This window comes from Musca vetustissima, unplaced genomic scaffold, assembly GCF_032173495.1.
Source record: "Musca vetustissima isolate MV318-11 ecotype Yass unplaced genomic scaffold, APGP_CSIRO_Mvet_v1 utg6528, whole genome shotgun sequence".
NCBI lineage: Eukaryota > Metazoa > Arthropoda > Insecta > Diptera > Muscidae > Musca > Musca vetustissima.
The window spans coordinates 147,782-168,409 of record NW_026878990.1 but is presented as its reverse complement, the minus strand read 5'-3'; the positions used below and the strand labels follow the sequence as shown (position 1 = coordinate 168,409).

General features: G+C 33.4%; 1 protein-coding gene across 1 annotated transcript; it reads right to left on the bottom strand.

The window, feature by feature from the left end:
• Nucleotides 1-1,888: 1,888 nt before the first annotated feature.
• LOC133323815 (serine-rich adhesin for platelets) lies at nucleotides 1,889-20,294 on the bottom strand. The gene is made up of 4 exons (XM_061532714.1): nucleotides 20,235-20,294; nucleotides 3,915-4,709; nucleotides 2,463-3,866; nucleotides 1,889-2,395 (listed from the first exon to the last, which is right to left on the bottom strand). Exons 1-4 carry the CDS (start codon nucleotides 20,292-20,294, stop codon nucleotides 1,889-1,891), a joined length of 2,766 nt encoding a protein of 921 aa, XP_061388698.1.
• Between the last annotated feature and the right edge of the window lie 334 nt (nucleotides 20,295-20,628).

Sequence of the window (20,628 nt, the reverse complement as noted above, 5' to 3'; positions counted from 1 at the left end):
GAAATATTTTTTCATTGAACGTAACCGTAACATTCGGCCATAACCTTACTTTTCACAAACATGTTTAGTTTTGTTCAAAAAAGGGTCAATATTTTCATTTAGTAATAATTTTTTTGTAATCCATCAATTTTGAAGCGGAACTACATTCAATCAATTAAAGGAGTCATGGAAATATTTTGTTGTTGAAGTTTGATTTGACAAAAATCTGACATATAAAATATCAAAATATGTGCAGAAATAAACCAAAAGTGCAAGAGTTCCATATTAAATATTTATTCATTTCACAAACATAACCTCACTTTTCCAAATATTTTTTTTTTATTATGCCCCAATTGGTCCATAACGTGCAACGTTCATTCAAAAGTTCAATGTCTTTAGAGTTTTGTAATTCAAATTGCAGCATAACTACGAATTATGTAGACATAACCTCACATTTCTGAAAACAATTTTAAATTTAATTCAGACATAACCTCACATTTTTGAAATAAAATTTAATTTTTTTTCCAAATTTAACGATTTTATCTATTTTTTGAAATACTTAGAATTACGAAAGTGAAATGCAGCAATTATTGCAAAAAATATCGTCTTCCGGACATAACCTCAAAAAAAAACTTTTCTTACGATTTTTAGGAAAAATGAAATTTGACCTCTGGGAGTTCTTGTTTTTTAAGCAAAAATGAAGTTTGACCTCTGGGAGTTTTAGTTACATCCTGACCGCGGGAGATTATTCAAAAATTAAAAACAAAAAACATTGTTTTTGAATTTTTCAATGGTAATCAGAATCCGAAGCTTTTCGATTTGAAAAGCAAGCCACCACGCCTTGGTGCTAAATACTGCGAATTAGATTCTTGAATATATATTAAATCCGAAAGGTTGTAAAGCACAGCTTCCATAATTTTGGAACATTCGTGGACCACTGACTACAAAATTTCAAAAATCCGAACAGTTTCCAAATATTTATGACCAATTGATTGTTATGACCCGCTAAAGCAGCATGAACCCCTAAGCTCCTTAATTGACCCTGTTTTAACACCACTGCCTATATAAAAAAATCGAAAATTGATGCCTTTCCCAAATTGGAAAGACATACCCTTAATAATATTGGCAAGATAAAAACTGAACTTGTTTGCATTTTTTTGATTATTGTTTGTATTGAAAAAAAAACCAAAAGAAAAAAATCGAAAAAAACGAAAACTAAAACGAAAAAATTCACAAAAATGTTGAGCAATATTTTACCTTGAGCAGATTCTAGAGTAAAAATATATGTAGTAGCGCTAATGTATGTAGGCGGTAAATTAAATTAAAAACTTAGGCAAATACGAAGAAAACTTAAAATCAAATAATAAAAAAAGAAATTAAAACTCATCATAAGGGGTAAAAAAATGTTAAAACATAAGATTAATAAATTAAAAAAAAAAATTAATAATTCCTATCCATTAAAAAGGGAGCGGTTACTTAAAAGCTACTTCTTAAGCGTAATAAATTTTTAGGTAGCAATAAAAATTAATAGTAAATAGTAAATATACTTTTTTATGTGTAGAGATAATTATTAATATAAAATGGAAATGCAGGTTTAATGGATGGGTGGGGCATGAGAGTGATGATGGGTGGGGGGCAAACCTCTTGCTTAATTACAAAATAAAACGAAAAAACAAACTATTCTTCCTGAATTGTAATTTCCATGGGGGTACAGCAAGTGGTGTTCCTCAAAGCCAGTAATCACAAACCTTGACCTGGCATTTATACCCAAAATAATGGTGTTGACTCCCCGCCGCGAGAGAAACGTAGCGAAAACAAATTACAAATAACCATTGGAATTCCAATTTTCCTTTCTTTTTTGTTTTGTTTCCAAATGTTGTGTCATCCTCCTTCTTTTGCTCACTCGCATTTAAGCAATTCGATTAACCAACTGCATTTTACGACGTGATGTTTGATGATTTGTTGCCTCACCCAATGCTGAGAGTGTACCGATTTGTGTAAATTGTCCGGCGGTGGTATGCTGATGCTGCTGTTGCAGGCCACCATTATTGCTGCTCGATATTGTTTGCACAACAATTTGTTGTTGTTGCTGTTGCAGCTGCTGTTGTATATGCTGCAGATCTTGTATATTTTGAACTTTGACAATTTTCTTGATATTTTGCATTTGTATGTGACGTTGTTGCTGTTGTTGATTTTGAATTTGTTTTTCAATCTCACCAGCCGGCCCAATTGAATAATTAATATTTAATCTTGCTCTCTTGGGGGATTGATGATTCTCGTTGTTGCCTCCAGCACCGACAGCAGCTGAAATATTATAATCGGCCGGACTCAATTCAATAATATCGGATTGGCTAATGGCCATGCGTACCGCTTCTTTGTCATCATCGATATCAATGGCATCGTAGATGTCTTCAACCTAAAGGAGGGAAGAAGAGAAATGGAGTTATTAAAAAACTAAACTTCGAAGCAGAATATTTACTTACCTCAATATCAAAATCCCGCTGTAAACTATCCGATAGGGAATTAATACCACCACCACCATTAACAGCCTTAGTTGACAGGGTAATCGGTGATGACATGGTGGCCCTGCGTTGTTGCTGTAAATTAGACAAACGGCTGATGACAATATCATTACCACCACCTCCTCCAGCAGCCACACCACTATCATCTTCATTATCGGACATATGATGTATATCTTCAGTTTTAATCGATACCGCATGAATCATATCCTCATCCAATTCCTCTTCCACGAGCATATTATCAACCAATGTTTCATCTAATTCCTGCTCCTCCAAATCGGAGGCCTCTTCAATTTCCGATTGACTATCCATTTCAGCATCTGAATCCCCACTACTGCCATGTTTCATTTCACCACGTTCCAATGCCTCTAAATGTTCGGGATAAACCATTGCATTACGTATAGCCATGGGATCTTTTTTCGACCATTTCTGGACTTCTTCATCCATTTTGGCAATACGTTCGGGATTCATGGCCCATAGGCAGCCTTTACGCTGATTACCATTTGTCGGAGGTTTTTCGATTTTTTCAAAACATTTATTAAGGGACAAATTGTGTCGAACACTATTCTTCCAGCCACTGGGTGCGGTCTTAAAATAGGGGAAATGTTCACACATAAAACTATAGATTTCCGATACGGGCAAAGACCCACTGCGGGAGTTTTTCAAAGCCATTGCTATGAGGCAGGAGTATGAGTAAGCAGGTTTGGGAAATTCTGATTCAACTTGGGGCGGCTTAACCTTTTGCTGTAAGGGTTTAACGGCGGCCGTGGCAAGGTTCGGACTTGAACTATTACTTGAGGTGGGGCTGTTAGATGCAGATGTTGTTGTTGAGTTGTTCGGATTATAGCTAACAATATTTGTGGAATAATTGGAATTCTGGCTACCATTTGAGGAATTATTCTGTTGCTGTTGTTGTTGCTGCTGATGCTGTTGTTGTAAATAATTTGCATGAGCTATGGATTTGGCTGTAAAACTAGTTGAGGTTTGAACGCCATTGCGTGATATTATTTTGGTAAGATTTTGACCACCACCACCATTGTTGTTGTGGTTATTGTTTCCATTGGTGGTTATGGTTTGCAAAGGACTAGATTCACGTTCACGTTTCAAAACTAACGCTGAACCATTGGCAGTGATTGTTGTTGTCGAACCCTGATTTAATTTTGTTGTTCCTCCCGTTGATGTTGTTGTGCTGCTGCTATGTTGTGTTGTATTGTTGTTGGAGGTTTGTTTCAATTTGTTGTAGGTGGTAATGTTATTGGCAAAGGTGAGACCACCAATACCAGGACCCAATTTAATTGTGCTCGATGATGTAGAAGTAGCCGAAGATGCGGATGAGGTGGTTGAGGAACTACTGGTAGCTGTAAGTATCTGCTGATGATGATGAGGCGAATTCCTGCCATTGACATATGTGCTAACAGCTGAGGTAGATGATGATGATGAGCTGCCTTCCCGGCTAACAGCCACCGGATTGGCTTTAAACACCAAATTACCGCCTTCATTTGTTGCCACCGGCACCACTTTCCTCATCTCCGTACCCAAATCTTTTTTAATCGCCTCCACAGCAGCATTTTTACGCTGCAATGCCGAATTCGTGGCCATTGTAGCAGGGGCTGTTGTAGCTGTAGTTACCGTCGATGATATAGCTATTATTTGTTGTTTTGGTATATGGGCCGTCAACTGTTCATTACGTATCGAACTGGCGCTAATCTTTATGTGAGCCGGTGAAAATGTCAAATGTGATTTGGTATCATTGACATTGGGTGATGGGGGTGGCGGTGAACTACTACGTAAAATATTTGCATTTAAATTTGTCTTTGGTGACATATGCAGTAGGGAGGATGATATCAATGGCATTACCGAAATGGGATTAACACACGCCCCCACATCGGCTAGAAAATCATTATTAGCACCCAACCATGATGATGATGAATTTGATGAACCCAAACCGCCAAAATGTGAACTCCATGATGATAGGACACTTGTTGGTTCTTTGTGCGCCGAGGAGGAGGTTATGGCGACACCATTACTGGAACTGCCATTTGTATGTAGCAAATCGGTACTGTGATCAAATGCTGAGGGTAATTCCGCCAGGCAGGTTTCATAGTCGGTAACGCTACCGACAACATTTGCCACTTCGCTGCGTATATCAACATCCAGCATATCGTGCAGGGAATCCGATATGAAGAAATCTAATGTGGGCCCGGAGGAGTCCTGTATAAAAGAGAGAAAGGAGAAACAAGTTAGAAATATGAAAAACAAAAATTACAAATTAAAAGTAAAAGTAAAATAATAAAAAAAATATATATATATCCAAGAAAAATTTTAATATTTTGAAATTTTTTCTTTTTCGAATTTCAACATAGCACGTTTCCCATCCATGGACTAGATGATGCGCCATCTATACCACAAAATTAATTTTCCACTCTTTCGATTCAACTTCCATTTAATTTTTTTTTTACAGACGACAACTTGCAAAGACATAGAAACCGTAAAGACTCGACAAAATGCATTTTGACAAAATAGTTTATGAAAAAATATCCAGGGGGAATCAGGCATAACAGAGGCATGTTAACAATAAAAACGCAAATACGCGATAATGTGTCTTAAAATTTAAATAAAATTAGTTCTTGCGATATAGCGTTTAAAACGTTTAATATTGAGGTTGCTGAAAAGACATAAAAGTATAAAGATATTGATACGTAAACAATTTCCAACATTTTTCTCTGTTGTTACGATATCATAACAACAGAGAGAACAATATTAAACGTTTTTAATGCTATATCTAACACTGGATATTTTTTTATAAACTTGAAAATCGGTTTATTTACCACAAAATAAGAGGTCCAGTGGTATTTTCAATGTGGGCTTTCTTCTTCTTTTTTCCAAATTCTTTCACCCTTTGCAAAAGAAATACAGCCGTATTTGCTTTATAGCTTTATATTCGATAAAACACTGATTGAAATTGTTTTATTTAACAGAAAATATGATTTTCCTTTGGTATTTTCAACATTTTTTTTTGTCTTTTTTTCCAATTAATTTACCCTTCACAAAAGAATTACTGCCGCTTGTTCACGTCTTTGCTTTATTCTTTGAGTCTGGCCTTTGATGCTGTCAAAATGGTTGTTGAAACAGCTGTGTGCATGACTGTTATCGAGAACACAAACGATTACCTCACTCAATTGTAGTAATCGGTTGTCAAATGGGAAAAAACAAAGCAGCACACGAAACAAAACATGACAAGACAGCTCTTCATTTAAACACCACACATACTTGCGCACTCTAACGGTCAGTGGTATAACTAACAGTTTAGCAAATGCACACAACACGACACACTCTTCACTCACTCTCAACAGAGGGAGACATTTGGAGAGGCACAATACAGAGGGAGACATTTGGAGAGACACACACTACAGAGGAAGACATTTGGAGAGCGCGCTGTTACGCTGGTTGCTCTCTGACAATGTTAACAGCAAACTGCATGAATGAATAAACGGAGAATGGTGAATTTGTAAAGAAAAGCAACACCACCATGACCATTCATGACTCTTTTGCCATTGATGGTGAGTACGAACTTTGAAACAATACTCCGAAATGGTGGTGTGGTGGTTGTGGACGAGGAAAAGGAATAACGCCGTATAATAACAAAGCAAGCAGAGACAGAGGAGTAGCATACAACACCACAGAAAACTTCAGGGAACGACGTTTGTATGGTTGTTGTTCGTCGCCGTCGTCGTCATCATCATTTTCATCCACAATTTTTGTGTTGTAGTGGGTACAGTTGACGACAAAACACCAACTTTGGATTGTTGGTAGATTGTGTTGTTGTTGGTTGCCTTGCCTTGCCTGCACACGGCTGCTTGCCTTCCCAGCTTGCCTTTTGTACAGAATGGTTGTTGCTGGGTTTTATAGCAAAAAAAATAGTGTATATCTGTGTGAATGTGTGTTTTGTGAGAACTTTATGTGTTTGATGGTGTGTGTTGTTGAGTTAGCTGTATGTATGGTTGTGTGTTTGTTGGTTGGATGGATATTTTGCTGAAGTCTTTCTTTGTTGTTGATTGTTGGGATTTTTAATTCTTGTATTTCAGAGTGCCGGCATGAAAATGCAAAAAACAAAAAATAACGAAGTTTTTTTAAAACACCAAGAAGCAGACAGACATATTCAGCCATCCATATTACAAGCATATTTGTGAAGGGCAAACCAACAAGACACACACAACCACTAACTAAAACAGCATTAACGCCGTTCAATGCTGTGGATGGATTGCTCATCTGCTGCGGCGGCTGCTGTTTTTGACAACAATGGCAAGAAAAAAAAGGAAGGGGGAAATGATGATGATGGTGGTGGAATGGTTGTCGTTGTTGTTTGAGTAGTAGCAATATTTGTTGTTGGAGAAGGCACAGATGGGGTAATAGGTCGGTCGTAGTTGCTATCGTTCAGTTCAGTTATGCTTTTTAGCACGAAAATGTTTGATGTTGTAAATGCTGACAGACGATTGAGAACATGAAACCACCAAACAGCCAGCCAGCCAGTCAAGCCAACAAAGGCAAAAAGAGCTCAAACGAGACGATTTTATAATTTTTGCTATTTGTTATTTCTTTTTTTTGTGATTTTTTTTATTGCCGCCGACGACTTGGGTTGCAGCAGCAGCAAAAGGTTTGTATGAAGCAAATTAAATAATGTTCAATAAGTTTTTATTTTTCTATGGTAGGTAAAATAAGGGGTGTATGGGAGAGGGTTTTGGACTATGTAATGATTTATGGCAACAACAATAAGTTTAATGCTTCACAAGCCGCACTATTTTTAATGAAACTTTTTTTTGAACTTTTGAAATGGCGCCAAATGTTGGGCAAACGCAATTCTTAGGGGATTTGGTGATAGATCAAATGGCTATGTCAAAAACCAAAATCGATATACTACATAAAGTAGAGATAGAGAATTAAGGGTTGTATTTTTTTAAATGGAATTGATAAAATTTTGTATTAAAAAAATATCAATATTCATAATTGAAGGTTTGTGCGATATTTTTTTAATTTCCTACCAACTGTTATATTCTTTTTTCAAATTATTTGTATAAAATTATTATTTTCGTAATGGCGCCAAATATTTGTCAGACAATTCTCAGGGGGGTTTGGCGACACATCAAATGTGATTGTGTGAGACCCCACATGGCAATATATAATCGATATCAAAAAATTTATGCGATTGATTGCTCTTATCGATAATATTCCTATAAAGTTGCATTTTTATATTAATATGATATAAAAAAAATATTTTTATAGATGGAATAGTGTTTTTAAAATGGCAATTTTTTTTTTTTGCGAAACCTCCAATGTGATTGTGTGACACACATGCCAATAAATAATCGGTATCAAGTAATGTATGCGTTTAAATGCCCTCATCGATTATCTTCCCGTAGGGTTGCATTTTTATATCAAATTGACAAAATTTTTGATTTTGGCGCGAAATTTCTGTCTAGAAAAAATAACTAATATTTTTATATAATTTGTTCCATGTCAGGGTCAGGTATTTTCATAAAAATTCTTCTAGGTTCTATTACAAAACATGTGGGGTGGTCGTTATTTTAATTTCTTATAAACGGTAAAAAGGTGTGTTTAGTTTATGCCTTCCAAATTGACTTCATTGGAAATCGAGGTGCAAAATATTAGACGTATTCAAATTATATAATGCCCATTGCCCTTCATTAGGTCAATAATGCATAGAAATTTAATTGATTTAATGTTTAACTGATTTAATGTTTGTCCTGGTAAATCGAAGTAATTCTGTGCGAATTAAAAAATTCACCTTATTAAGGCACTGATTTTTTTAACTTTGACGTATTTTGATACATACTTTTAGGAGACTTTTTTTGTGCAAACCAGAGTTGTATTTGAAATTATATCGATTAAGCATAGGATTTTGAGCAAATCGAGATATTGAATGTATTTAATTGTTTATGGTAAATATAGAACAGCGCGATTTAAAAATTTAATCAAAATTAGTCACCAAAAAATATTATTTACAAACGTTCGCCAACAAATATTACTTGTAAGTCTTGACATTTTGAGTCTCCCAAAAACGTTTTCTAAAAAAATATTCAAAGAGAAAATCACGTCAATCTAAATAGTACTAGAAAAAAATATTCTTTCTTTCACAAAAAATACTTTGTAAACATGTTGGCATTGTAATGTTCTTTGAATAATCGTCTTATAATCGAAATATGAATTCTATAGAAAATATTATTTTCAAAAGGATTAAAAATGTTGACACATTGGACGATTTTATCTGCGTCTATATGGGATTTTACACTACTGGCCATGAGTATTCGTCATGAGTTTTTTTCTCCCTCTTGAGAGTAATTACTTTTTGTTCACAAAAGGTACGAATTTACATAAACGTACCAATTGTGATTTAATTAATATTTAAAGTAAAATTTTAGGTACCTTTTCGTACTTTTTTGTTCCTACCTGTGGCAATGTTTTCCAACTCTATTCCTAGTTTAACAATGAGAGAGAGAGAAAAAACTCTCATGACGAACAGTGTAAAACACCGCTATTTTATTCACTGTGTAAATAAAATCATTGACATTTAATGTTATCGGTATTTTTGACAACAGGGTTGCATTTTTCAATGACATTGCAGTAATGTCCATTGTATGGAATTGGTGCGAAACAAAAATAAAACGGTAAATTAATGAATTAAGCGAACAAATAATTATAAAGGTGGGTACATACTATCATAACATACTATGAAACATAGTTCTGCTAAACGTTAAAAAAATTTACTCTTTTTTTCTTAGCTAATAAAAAATAATAAAATTAGAAAATAATAATTTTAAATATGAACCCATATCGCTGACTTCACATGTCAAAACGATAAGTTCATATTTTACAATTTTACAGGAGAGACAGACATGTGGAAAAGTCGATTAGCGTCTTTACCCATCACCACAAAACAACAGCAACAAATGAGAAAATTGTACATTTTGAATTAAATCGATGTATTTTTACTTATTGAGAATGTCTGTATCAAAATCTCAATGATGAGAAAAATTGACTTATTGCCTTTTCACGTTATGCCAGCGATTGAAGGTTCTGAATATGTAAATCGTGTTATTCCGCTTTGATGTTCATACCATTTATTTAATATTAGCATAATCCACAACTACGATTTAGTCATGATCGGTTGTCCCTCCTGGGTATATTTTTGCTGTAAGGCTCGAAGAAGATGGACTTTATAAATACCAAACCTCCATATATTAAAATTTTCCGGTTTTGATCTTTTAAAAATTTTTACACTATGAGAAGTTTATTATTTTGCCCTGAGCCCTGAGTACGTACATAACTAAGGAGGAAATAAAAATCATAATTTTTGACAATGAAGGTACAGTAAGAAAAAAAATGTTGAACATATGAGTACATGATACTACCTTTCTTATTATACCATGCCATAGACCTTTAAAATTAATTTTTTTTTTTTTGTAAAAAACCAACCAATAATCATTACTGGATTTCTGAATTCCAAAACCAAAAAAATCCCTAATACCAATATTAAGGATAACAATGGAAGCATTTCGTCTAATCTCTTATCATAATATTACAACACATAAGGGTGAGAATGCAAGGACAAAAAAGGACGAATGGAGAAATCTTTTTTGAAAATAATTCTAATCTTTTGAATAAATAAATGAGAATTCAAAGATTACAAAAAAAGAATCCTTCTCACCAAGGACAAGGATGACATAACACAAAAAAGCGCAATCCCCAGGTAGAATAAAAAATTAAAGAAAAACGATTTAATATTACACTGCAGGACACAAAAAGGATCAGTAAAATATTGCACAGCAGTCTGCTCCTTTACATCAGGTACACAAACTGTAAGAAGAAGCAGCAGCATGTCTTCAAGGAAATGTGTGCACATGCATTTTGAAGAGTAGTTTTGGTTATTACAACAAAAACAGGATAAGGGAAAAAACAAAATTGTGAAACCGCCAGGTGAAAGAGAACAGCTGGCAAAATTACAACAACGACACCGAAAAATAAGGAAGAGGGCGAAACCAACAAAACATAAAGTAACTCTGAAAGGGACAGACAGACAGAAAAATGCAAGGACTCAACAGGCGATTACTTCTTTGTTTTGGATTCTAGAAATGAAAAAATTAAGAATATGGGGTGGAAATTTACAAGAATTAGTTACAGCAGCAGCAACAAGCAGGACTTTCTACTCTTTGTTGTTGTTTCTTGTCTTATCCTTATTTATTTAAGGTAGGTAGGTAGTTAGGGACACATTTTGCAGTTTTGAAATAAGGTTATGCTGATTAAGAATGTAAGGAATTAGAAAAATAATAATGAAAATTGCCATGAAATGTTTGAAAAGGCGCGAAAGAAAAAATTTCCATTTATGTAACGCAAGCTGCTGTCGGGAAGTTGTTGCCTTGACAGCTGTACACACACAGACATGCAATCATAAAATGGGCAGATTCGACATTCAATCGGTAATGGGGATCTTGTAATTAATTGTAAAGATGTGATCTATTTCATGTTGTTTTTAAGGAAGTAATTTCATATGTCACCAATTAAAAATCCCCATTTTGTGAAACCCTTTGAAAAAGGTTTTTTTTCTATTTTGAAATGAATACCACCACAAATTGTATGGCTTCCTCAATATGCAGGAAATTTTCCAATTCTTACATGGAAGGATTCCCAAAAATAATATTGAATATTTATGTGGATGAAAATGTTTGTAGTTTCTGGATTTTTTTTTTTTTGAAAATCTACAACTTATGATAGAAATTAAAAAACTAAAACGTATCATAGTTTCTAAAAAAAATTAAGCTGTAGATTATGACAAAAAAATTTAAAAATCTAAAATTTATGAAAGTTTTTGAAAAATTTTGGAAAAAATCTATAACTTATGATAAAAATTTTAAAAAAAAATCTATGATAAATGGTAGTTGCTTAGAAAAAAATATATAGAAAGCATCTAAATTTTATTGTAACCTTTGAATGCAATCTACATCTTATGGTAAAAAATTAAAAAAAAATTGATTGATTTCGAAAAACATAAAATTTACAGCTCATGATGGTATCCGAAAATATATTTAAAACCATTAAAATCTAACTTTTTGTGGTTCTGTATTTCAAAATTGGGCAATATTTCGCGATATTTGCACCCATTTGACCGGCCAGAGGTCAAAAAAATATTACTAATAATCAGTACAGCCCATCTAATTAATTGTACAGATTCCCTTCACCGTGGGTTGTGTTGTGATGTTCGGCTTTCAATTGTGGCGACGATCGACTCGAAAAACACAAATAATTAAGTTTTCGGTCCACTTTATCCGAAAAATTATTATCTGATCATCACCTAACATTTTAGGCGTTGTCCTTTATCATAACTGGAACCTCAGGCAACATTTCAAAGCGATCCGCGCTATATTTCCGCCCTCCAGTGTGGTAATAGGTTATTTAATAATATCTGAATACGTAAGCACCTGTAAATATTTAAATGTAACTCTCACATCCGAGTATTGTATCAATACTCGGAATTGGTATCAATATAAAGATCAACCACTCCTCTTCGATATACTATCAACTTCTCGGGTCTATGTCCTATAGAATACAAATTTTGTAATTTATCAAACAAAACTCAGGGTCCATTTCACCCGGTAAATATTAACCGATCTTTATCGAAATAGGTATGCTTATTCTTTGGCTTATTTGTGGCCTTTTGAGCGACCAGAAAAACCGACAAAAATTAAGTATTTGGTCCACATTTCATCCCCTGAATATTAACCGATCTTTATCATTGGCCAGAACCCATTCTACATGCAAAATTTCGTGAAGATTGGTCCATAACTGTGGTCTGTGTACCGTGTTTACAAATTATAATGGACAGACGGATGGACGGACGGACACACATGTCTAGATCGTCTCAGCTAGTCGAGATATGACTTAAAAAGGTGGGTCTAGGATCAATATTTCGCGGCGTTACAAACCCTTGAGGCTGCACAGAGCTATAATACCCTGACAACATAGTTGTCAGCCTTTTTGATAGAATCCCGAAAATATTTTGAAAAAAATTAAGAATTTTGATAGACCCCTGCAAATATTTAAAAATAATTACGACTTTTAAAATCCTATTCAAAACATTTTTTTTTTAAATTCCTGAAAATAATTTTTTGTTAAATCTACGCCTTAAAAATATTTTTAAAAATCTACGTTTCAAAAATATATATTTTTTAAATTCTTAAAAAATATTTTTTTAAAATCTACACCTTAAAAAAATTATTTTAAATCCCTAATCTACGCCAAAACACTGAAAATATTTTTTTAAAAATCTACACCTTAAAAATATTTTTTTAAATCCCTAAATCTACGACCTTTGAAAAACCACTGAACTCTACTCCTCTTATTATTTTTTTTTTAATTCTAAGAAATTCCAGTATTGTTTTCAAATAAATTACAAATTATAACGGAAAATGAAATTGGATCCCTTAAATATATCCTTGCGATATACATATTCATGTTGTTTATTTCCCTATATCAACTATCAATCACAATAAGAACCCCTTTTCAAATTGGGCAAATTTCCTTGAAATCTATTTCCATTCAATTGCTGTAATTTTCCTTTATCTAGTTTCAAATAACATCATCATCATCAGCTATCAATCAATTCTGGAAAACAAACGAACAAAAATCTGCATAAAAATTAAGCCCAAGTGTTCCACAAAGTAGATTTATAAACACAACTACAGCCGCCACAAAATACCTATTTGCTGCTGCCGGCCTATGACAGTCTCTCTCTCTCCCTGTCTCTGGCAGACGGAACTCATGTGCTGCATTATATTATAACACTAAAAACACGGCGCAATGAACTTTTGATTTACAATTAACATCCATCATCCTCCTTCTGGTCTATATACACCCCGGCACTTTACAGCAGACATTTGTCATGCCAGCCGCCAGACAAAGTAAAGGGGGGCATGTTATAGCAAGCAAAACACAACAGAACACGGCAAGGAAAATATGTGGTGTGCTAGACCGACCAAAAGGGGTGAATAATTTGTAATGCTACGCTAAGGGCTGAAAAGTCGTCGTAGGCATCATAGACAGAACGACCGACCACAGCCAACCACCGGTAGCTCTTCCTTCTTGTGTGATGGATGGATGTTTGATAGACAACAACAGAATGGAACGAACGAACAAACCGGCGGCAAACAATTTACAACCCATTCCCCATTCAAAAGAATTTATCATTTCAATGTCAGACATATAAATCTCTTCCTCACTCTCTCTCTCCATTTGTGATTATTTCCTCTCTTTCAGTGTTTTGATGAAAATTTGCAGCCGCCTGGGGGGTTGCTTGAAAATGCATGCCGGCCGGTTGTTGGCGCATGAACTGTTGCAACCAACCACCACTCCACACCCCTGTTGTGTCAGGTTTTAGGCGCGCTCTAATATGAAATTGTTTTTCTTTCGTCGTAGGACGAAATAGAATGACAGACAAGAAGAAATTGCAATAAAATATATGTGTGTAAATATTCATAACAAAACAAGGAGACAATTGCAAAGATGTTGTAAAAATATGTTGAGGCATTTGTCGTCCTCTATATTTGGGTTAGTTCTTTTCCCGCCAAATTTATTTTTATGTTTTTCTTTGGGACAGAAGGAATGTAGGTTTGCTTTTGTTCTTATGTAATTTTGAGATGGGGTGGGGAAATTACTAGCAAAGGAAGTGGGGTTCTTTAAAAAAATATTTACATTGGTCTTTCAAATGTGTACTTAGATTAAAAAAAAAGAATTGGTCGCATTTTTATACGCTACACAACTATGTTGTCGGGGTATTATAGCTTTGTGTAGCCCCCCCCAAAAGTATGTAACGCTGCGAAATATTGGCCCTAGACCCAGCTGAGTCGATCTAGACATGTGTGTCTGTCCGTCCGTCCATTGAAATTTGTAAACACGATACAGGCCACAGGTATTGATTAATCTTCACGAAATTTGGCATGTAGGATGGGTTTTGGCCAATGAAGACCCCTATTGTTTGTGGTAAAGATCGGGTTATATTTAGGGGATGGACCGTATACTTAATTTTTGTCCGTTTTTCTGGTCGCTCCAGAGGCCGCCTTTATGGCCCGAACGTTTGATAAAGATTGGTCAATATTTAGTGGGTGAAATGGACCCTGACTTTTGTGTGAAAAATTACAACATTTTTACATTTTTTTTTTTTTTTGAGTCGATATATAGGCCACAATTATAAGACGACATCACAAAACAACCCACGGGGAATGGAATGAGGACATGTACCGAATATTAGAACTAAAAATTATTCAAAAATATTTTCCAATAAAATCCAAGACATTTTTTTTTAAATTTTTCATAATCTTAAAAAATATTTTTTAAAAAATTCTACGCCTTGGAAGTCCCTAAAAAATATTTTATTTAAACATTCCAGGCCTTATACAATCCTAAAAATATTAAAAAAATTCGCCTAATGGAAGACCCTGAAAACATATTTAAAAAAAAATCCAGGCTTTTACAGAACCTGAAAATATTTTTTTTTAATCCAGGCCATATACAGAAACTGAAATTTTTATTTTTATTATTTTCTTTCCTCTTTATATAATTACACTTATTTAGCATTTACTGTAACTCCAAAGTCCGCAATTAACCTTCTAACAACACCATCATCAAATGTTTAGGGTACATAAGTACCCTTCCATTTGCTCCAGTTTTAATTTGAAATAGGCATGAAATGAAATAGCAAAAACAACAACAAACAGCAAGAAAAGCTCATGTCACTGAACCAAGAGCGTTCACACAACACATAATATTCACACAAAGGCACAACCACAACAACTACAAAACAAAAAAACATATTGTCATTAATACCTCAAAGTAGGGTAAGTGCACCAATAGTCGGCACTTTAAGAATTTTCGCTTTTTAAAAGTTTCACCATTCCAAGTGCATCTTTTACACGATATTGTATTTAGGTTCATCTGTTTCGAAATTTTGTTTACTCCCCGATGGAATACAAATTTGTTTAATTAACTTGTATTAAAGTAGATTAAATTAATAATTATGTAAAATAGTGCCTTTGTGCCAATAGTCGGCACATTTTTCCAATTGTCGGCATGTTATGTTCCAATAGTCGGCATGTCACATTTTAGTTAAACAAAAATTATATATTTAATTGATTTTTCTGCTATTTTCAATAATAAATTATTACTATGGGACGTTTCCATCAGTTTTGTATTGAAAAAGTTATATAAAATAATATTATTTATTAAAATATTACAATTATAAAACATGGTGCCGACATTGGGAACCTGTTATCCAATTCTCGGCATGGCTAAATAAGGCATTTCATAGGTTAAACACATTTAAGATTAAACAATGTCTTCCATTATGTTAAACCACTCAAAACAGATTTTTATAAATTAATCGTTATTTAGAGCACTTATTTAATTTTTTTCCAATTTTGAGCCAAAAAGATCGAAAAGGTGCTTATTATTCACCCATATGCCGACTATAGGAAAACCTTTAAAATTTTTGTTCCTAAGGGCGGCATCGATAAAAATATCATAATTACAAATATTTTTTAATGATTTTAAATTCTAAAGTATTATTCTCTATGTTCTTTACAATTACCAAGAAGATCCTTGTGAAAAATATATAATTTTAATATAGTTACAAGTCTTTTGCAATTGACATGCCCACTAATTTTTTCTTAAGAAACATGATTTATCGTTGGTGTTGACAAACCTCATTGACCAAATGCCAAATATTGACTCAATAAATGTACATAGCTCGATTAAATTTTATACAGAGATAGGTTGCAGTGTTATTGAAGATTATTCGAGGTATTTTTCATATTTAGTTATAGGATTTTTTAGTTATTTGAAGTTATATAAAAAAGATGCCGACTATTGGTACATGCCGGAATTAGGTGCGTTTACCCTATATGTAGTACCCCTAATAGTAGTAGTAGTTTGTGTTAAAAAAAAACGAGCAACGATTTAGTTAAGGTTTTTTGCAAAGACACACATTTATTTTCTATTGTTATTGTTGTTGGCGGTTTTTTATTTTGTCTTTATATTTGTCTTCGTTGGGGTGATTAAGAAATCTCCCACAAAAAAAAAATAGTGTCTCTGAGACACAAACAACAATAAAAAAATTAATAATTCATGGTCGGCCGCTGCCGGCACAACAAAAAAATAATACGAAGCAAAATAAAAACAAAGACAATATAGTTTACATAGAAAGAACATATATACATATTTGTTGATTGTGTTAAAAAACCAAAACCAACAACAACGAAGATGTAGTTGAGAAACAAATTTATGTATGTATGTACGCGTACATATGTACACAACATTGCCGATTTAAGCAGAAAAATAACAACTTGGAAACAAAACAAAGAATGAAAAGAAAACAAAAGTATATCGGCGAAAAAAAAAACAACAAAACAGCTTAACATAGGAAGTAGTAGAGTGGAGTATGGAAACCATGTGAAATAACACACAAACATGAACACACAGAGAGACAGACACACATCTATACAAGAGAGACATGTATAATAATGTGGTTTTGTTTTGATACAAAAATTTGCTTATTAACAGTAAAAGACCAAAGAAATCTCGCGCTCGGATGTGATCAACAGAATAACAACACATTGAGCCATGCACAACATTCGTTACAAGAGAGCCGTAGCAAATATGCAAGTGCAATGGGTGAGGGTGAGAGAGATTGGCAAAATAAAAACAAAACCCCCACAACACATTAACGGGCAAACTTACGAAATGACAAGGCCATTGAAAGAGAGAGGCCTCCTTTTGTCGGAGTAGTGGCGTATATTATTAATTGCATGTAATGGAATTAAGAGGATGGGGAAAATTGCATTATATTTAGATGAAAATTAATGCGATTAGAAATATTAAATATTAAAAAATATAAAATATAAAACGGAGGAAGGAGCATCTGTGGGGAAATCATTTTTTTTTTTTAAGTTTAAATAGAGGTATGATGACTAACATGTGTTCCAGAGATGTAAATAATTAAAGCTCTCTGAAAATTATTAAAAAATCCCCGCCTTATAATCGACTCTAAAAATTATTTTTAAGAAATCCACTCCTTATAATCGACTCTTAAAATTATTTTAAAAAAAATCCACACCTTATAATCGGCTCTGAAATGAAACAAAAGGCCGGAAGGTCTATACAAAAACGTGGTAATTTTTTGAAGGACTATTTTCGACCCACTAAGACAAAAAAAAATGGAAATTAGTAATTTCGGTTACAAAATTTTTTCGGAATCCCAAAAAAAAAATCGAATAATGGAGATACCGTTTTATGAGATTCGTCTACAAATTTGAGAAAATATTGATTATTTTTTGGTAGAAAAAAATCCTATATTAATAATTGGATCTTGGACACATCCTAAGAAGCCAGAATATCGAATATGAATCAATTCGGTTAGGAAAAAGTGCGCAAATTTCCCGAAATATCGACATTAAAGGGGTACCGTTATATGGATGGGTGCAATGCCTACTAAACATGGACCGATAATAATAATTTTACGCATCGATATTGGACACATCCTGAGAAGCCCTAATATCAAATATGAGTCATTTCGGTTAGAAAAAAGTGCGGAAATTCTTTAAAATACCGCCATTTTAGGGGTACCGTTCTAAGGGGGGCTATACATAAACGTGGACCAATATTGATAATTTTTTTGGTAGGTAAATTTTCGAACCATGAGCAAGCAAAATATCAAATTAGAGACAAATCGATTGAAAAATATGTTTCCAAAATTCTCAAAAATTAGACATTGGAAGGTATCGTATAAATGGAAGCTACCATAAAAAATTGGCGAATACTGCTAATTTTTGGAAGGACAATTTTGTTATTCAATATGAACCTAAAATAGAATAGTACAGCCGATTCAGATGAAAAATGTGCCCAATCTCTTTAAAAAACCGAATATTGGAGGCAGCCTTATATGGGGGCGTCCTAAAAAGTGAACCAATCGATTCGGTTGAAAAACGTGCTAAAATATCCCAAAATAACGAAGAGAACCAATATTGATATTTTTTGGTAGGATTTTCGAACCCATGATGATCAAAATTACAAAGTTACGATTGAAAAAATGTGTCCAAAATACCAAATTTTGGGAGGTACCTTTATGTGGGGCCTATCCTATGGGGCCTAAAGTGAACCAATACTGATAAATTGTGGTAGGGAGATTTGCTACCCAACGATAACCTAAAATACCAAATTACAATCGATTCGCTTTGAAAACCATGTCCAAAGACCTCAAAATTTAGGGTACCGCTATGTAAGGACTACCCTTCAAAGTGTAAGAATAATAATTTTCTATCCAATGAGAATCCAAATCTACCAATTATATCCAAATCTATTAAAACAATTTTCGAAAATTGGCGGTATTGCTATGTTTGAAAGCTGTCCGATATATCCCATATTCATCCGATACCAAACATAGTAGAAATAGTCCGTCCATCTTTTGATGGGGGGCATAAGAAAACATCCTATTTATCATCTTCCAAAAAAAGTATATCAAATTCCCACCTCCTAAATATCCCATTTATTACGTAAAAAGGGCCCCCAACAAAGGCCTGCACTCACCTCAACTTTCCCGCCATTAATTTCATTCATTCCTTTGTACACCCGTAATAAGCAAGTTATTTCTCAACAAGAACAATCACGTCTTATGTGTGTGGGGGAGAATTATATTTGATTTTTTTTTCAATTTAGAGAAAAAAATTAGAAAAGGTAAATTTTTTATTTATTTTTTTACAAAATAAAATAAATAAAAAATATTACATTATGTAGTTAACCCTTTTTACATTTTAGCTATGTAAAAAGCTTTCAATGCATTCCCCCACATTTCGAAAAATGCAATTCAATTAAAAGAAACTGCAATAAAAATAATGTTAAATTACCCCCCTTTATTTGCACTCATACACTAAGACATCACACATTTACAACAACAACGAAAATAACTGCAGTTAACAGAACATGATTAGTGAGTGCTCTTCATTGCACAAGAGATATAATAAGGAGAACACTCTTTCCCAATTATCTCTTGCACAGAGCAATGTTGTGCTCTGTTAACTGCAGTTATTTTTGTTGTTGTTGTTGTTATGTTTAGCCGTTAACAGCAACAAAACAATAACAATTCAAAAAAAAGAGATTCACGTTTAGCCGTTACAGCAATTCAAAAAATTCTCCAAATGAAAGTAAAACACAGAACCACAGAAAAATAAAAACAACAACGCAATGGCAACAATAAAAACAGAACTGTGCAAAAAAAAAAAACCTGTGTGAGTATGGGTTGGTTGGTGTTGCTGTTGAGGTGAATAAATGCAGAAAAAACAAAAAGTAAAGTATGCATGCATGTGTGTGCCTTTCTTTGCAATAGAGGAGGGGACAGGAGCAAAACGTCAATCAGGCCAATTTATTATTTTAGCCGGCAAAAATAAATTGCGGAGGAAAAAGTTACGATAGATAAAATAGAAATTAATAAAAAAAATTATAAATAAATAGAAAAGTAATAATAATTAAATAAAAATAAAATTATTAAAAATAAATTAAATAAAAATAAAATTATAAAAAATAATTAAATACAAAATTAAAAAAAAATAATAAATAGATAAAAATTAAAACATCTGAATTAAATAATAATTAAAAAATATATATTTCAATATTCGCACATACCGCATATTTGTTAAGAAATCCATCATGAAATCCACTTGAATATTCTTCCAGTTCAAACATTTTGTTGTTGTTGTTGTTCCTTTTTGTTTTTTATTAAGCTGACAGCAGCTACGACGGCAGCTCCTTTTGTTCTTTGTTAAAAAAATTCCGAAAACTTTTTTGTTAAGGTTTCCCCTTTGCTCCTGACACTCTCTAAAATATTTGTTGTTGGTGTTGTTGCTTTTAAGAGATCTTTTTTTCTTTTTATTGGGTTCACGGATTTAATTTGTTTTTGTAACTTAATTGCGGTATATTATTATTATATATATTTATTTGAATATATGTGGAGATGTATACACACACAAAATATGTTTTTGCAAAAAAGAAAAATTCGTATCTTGGTATTTGTATAATT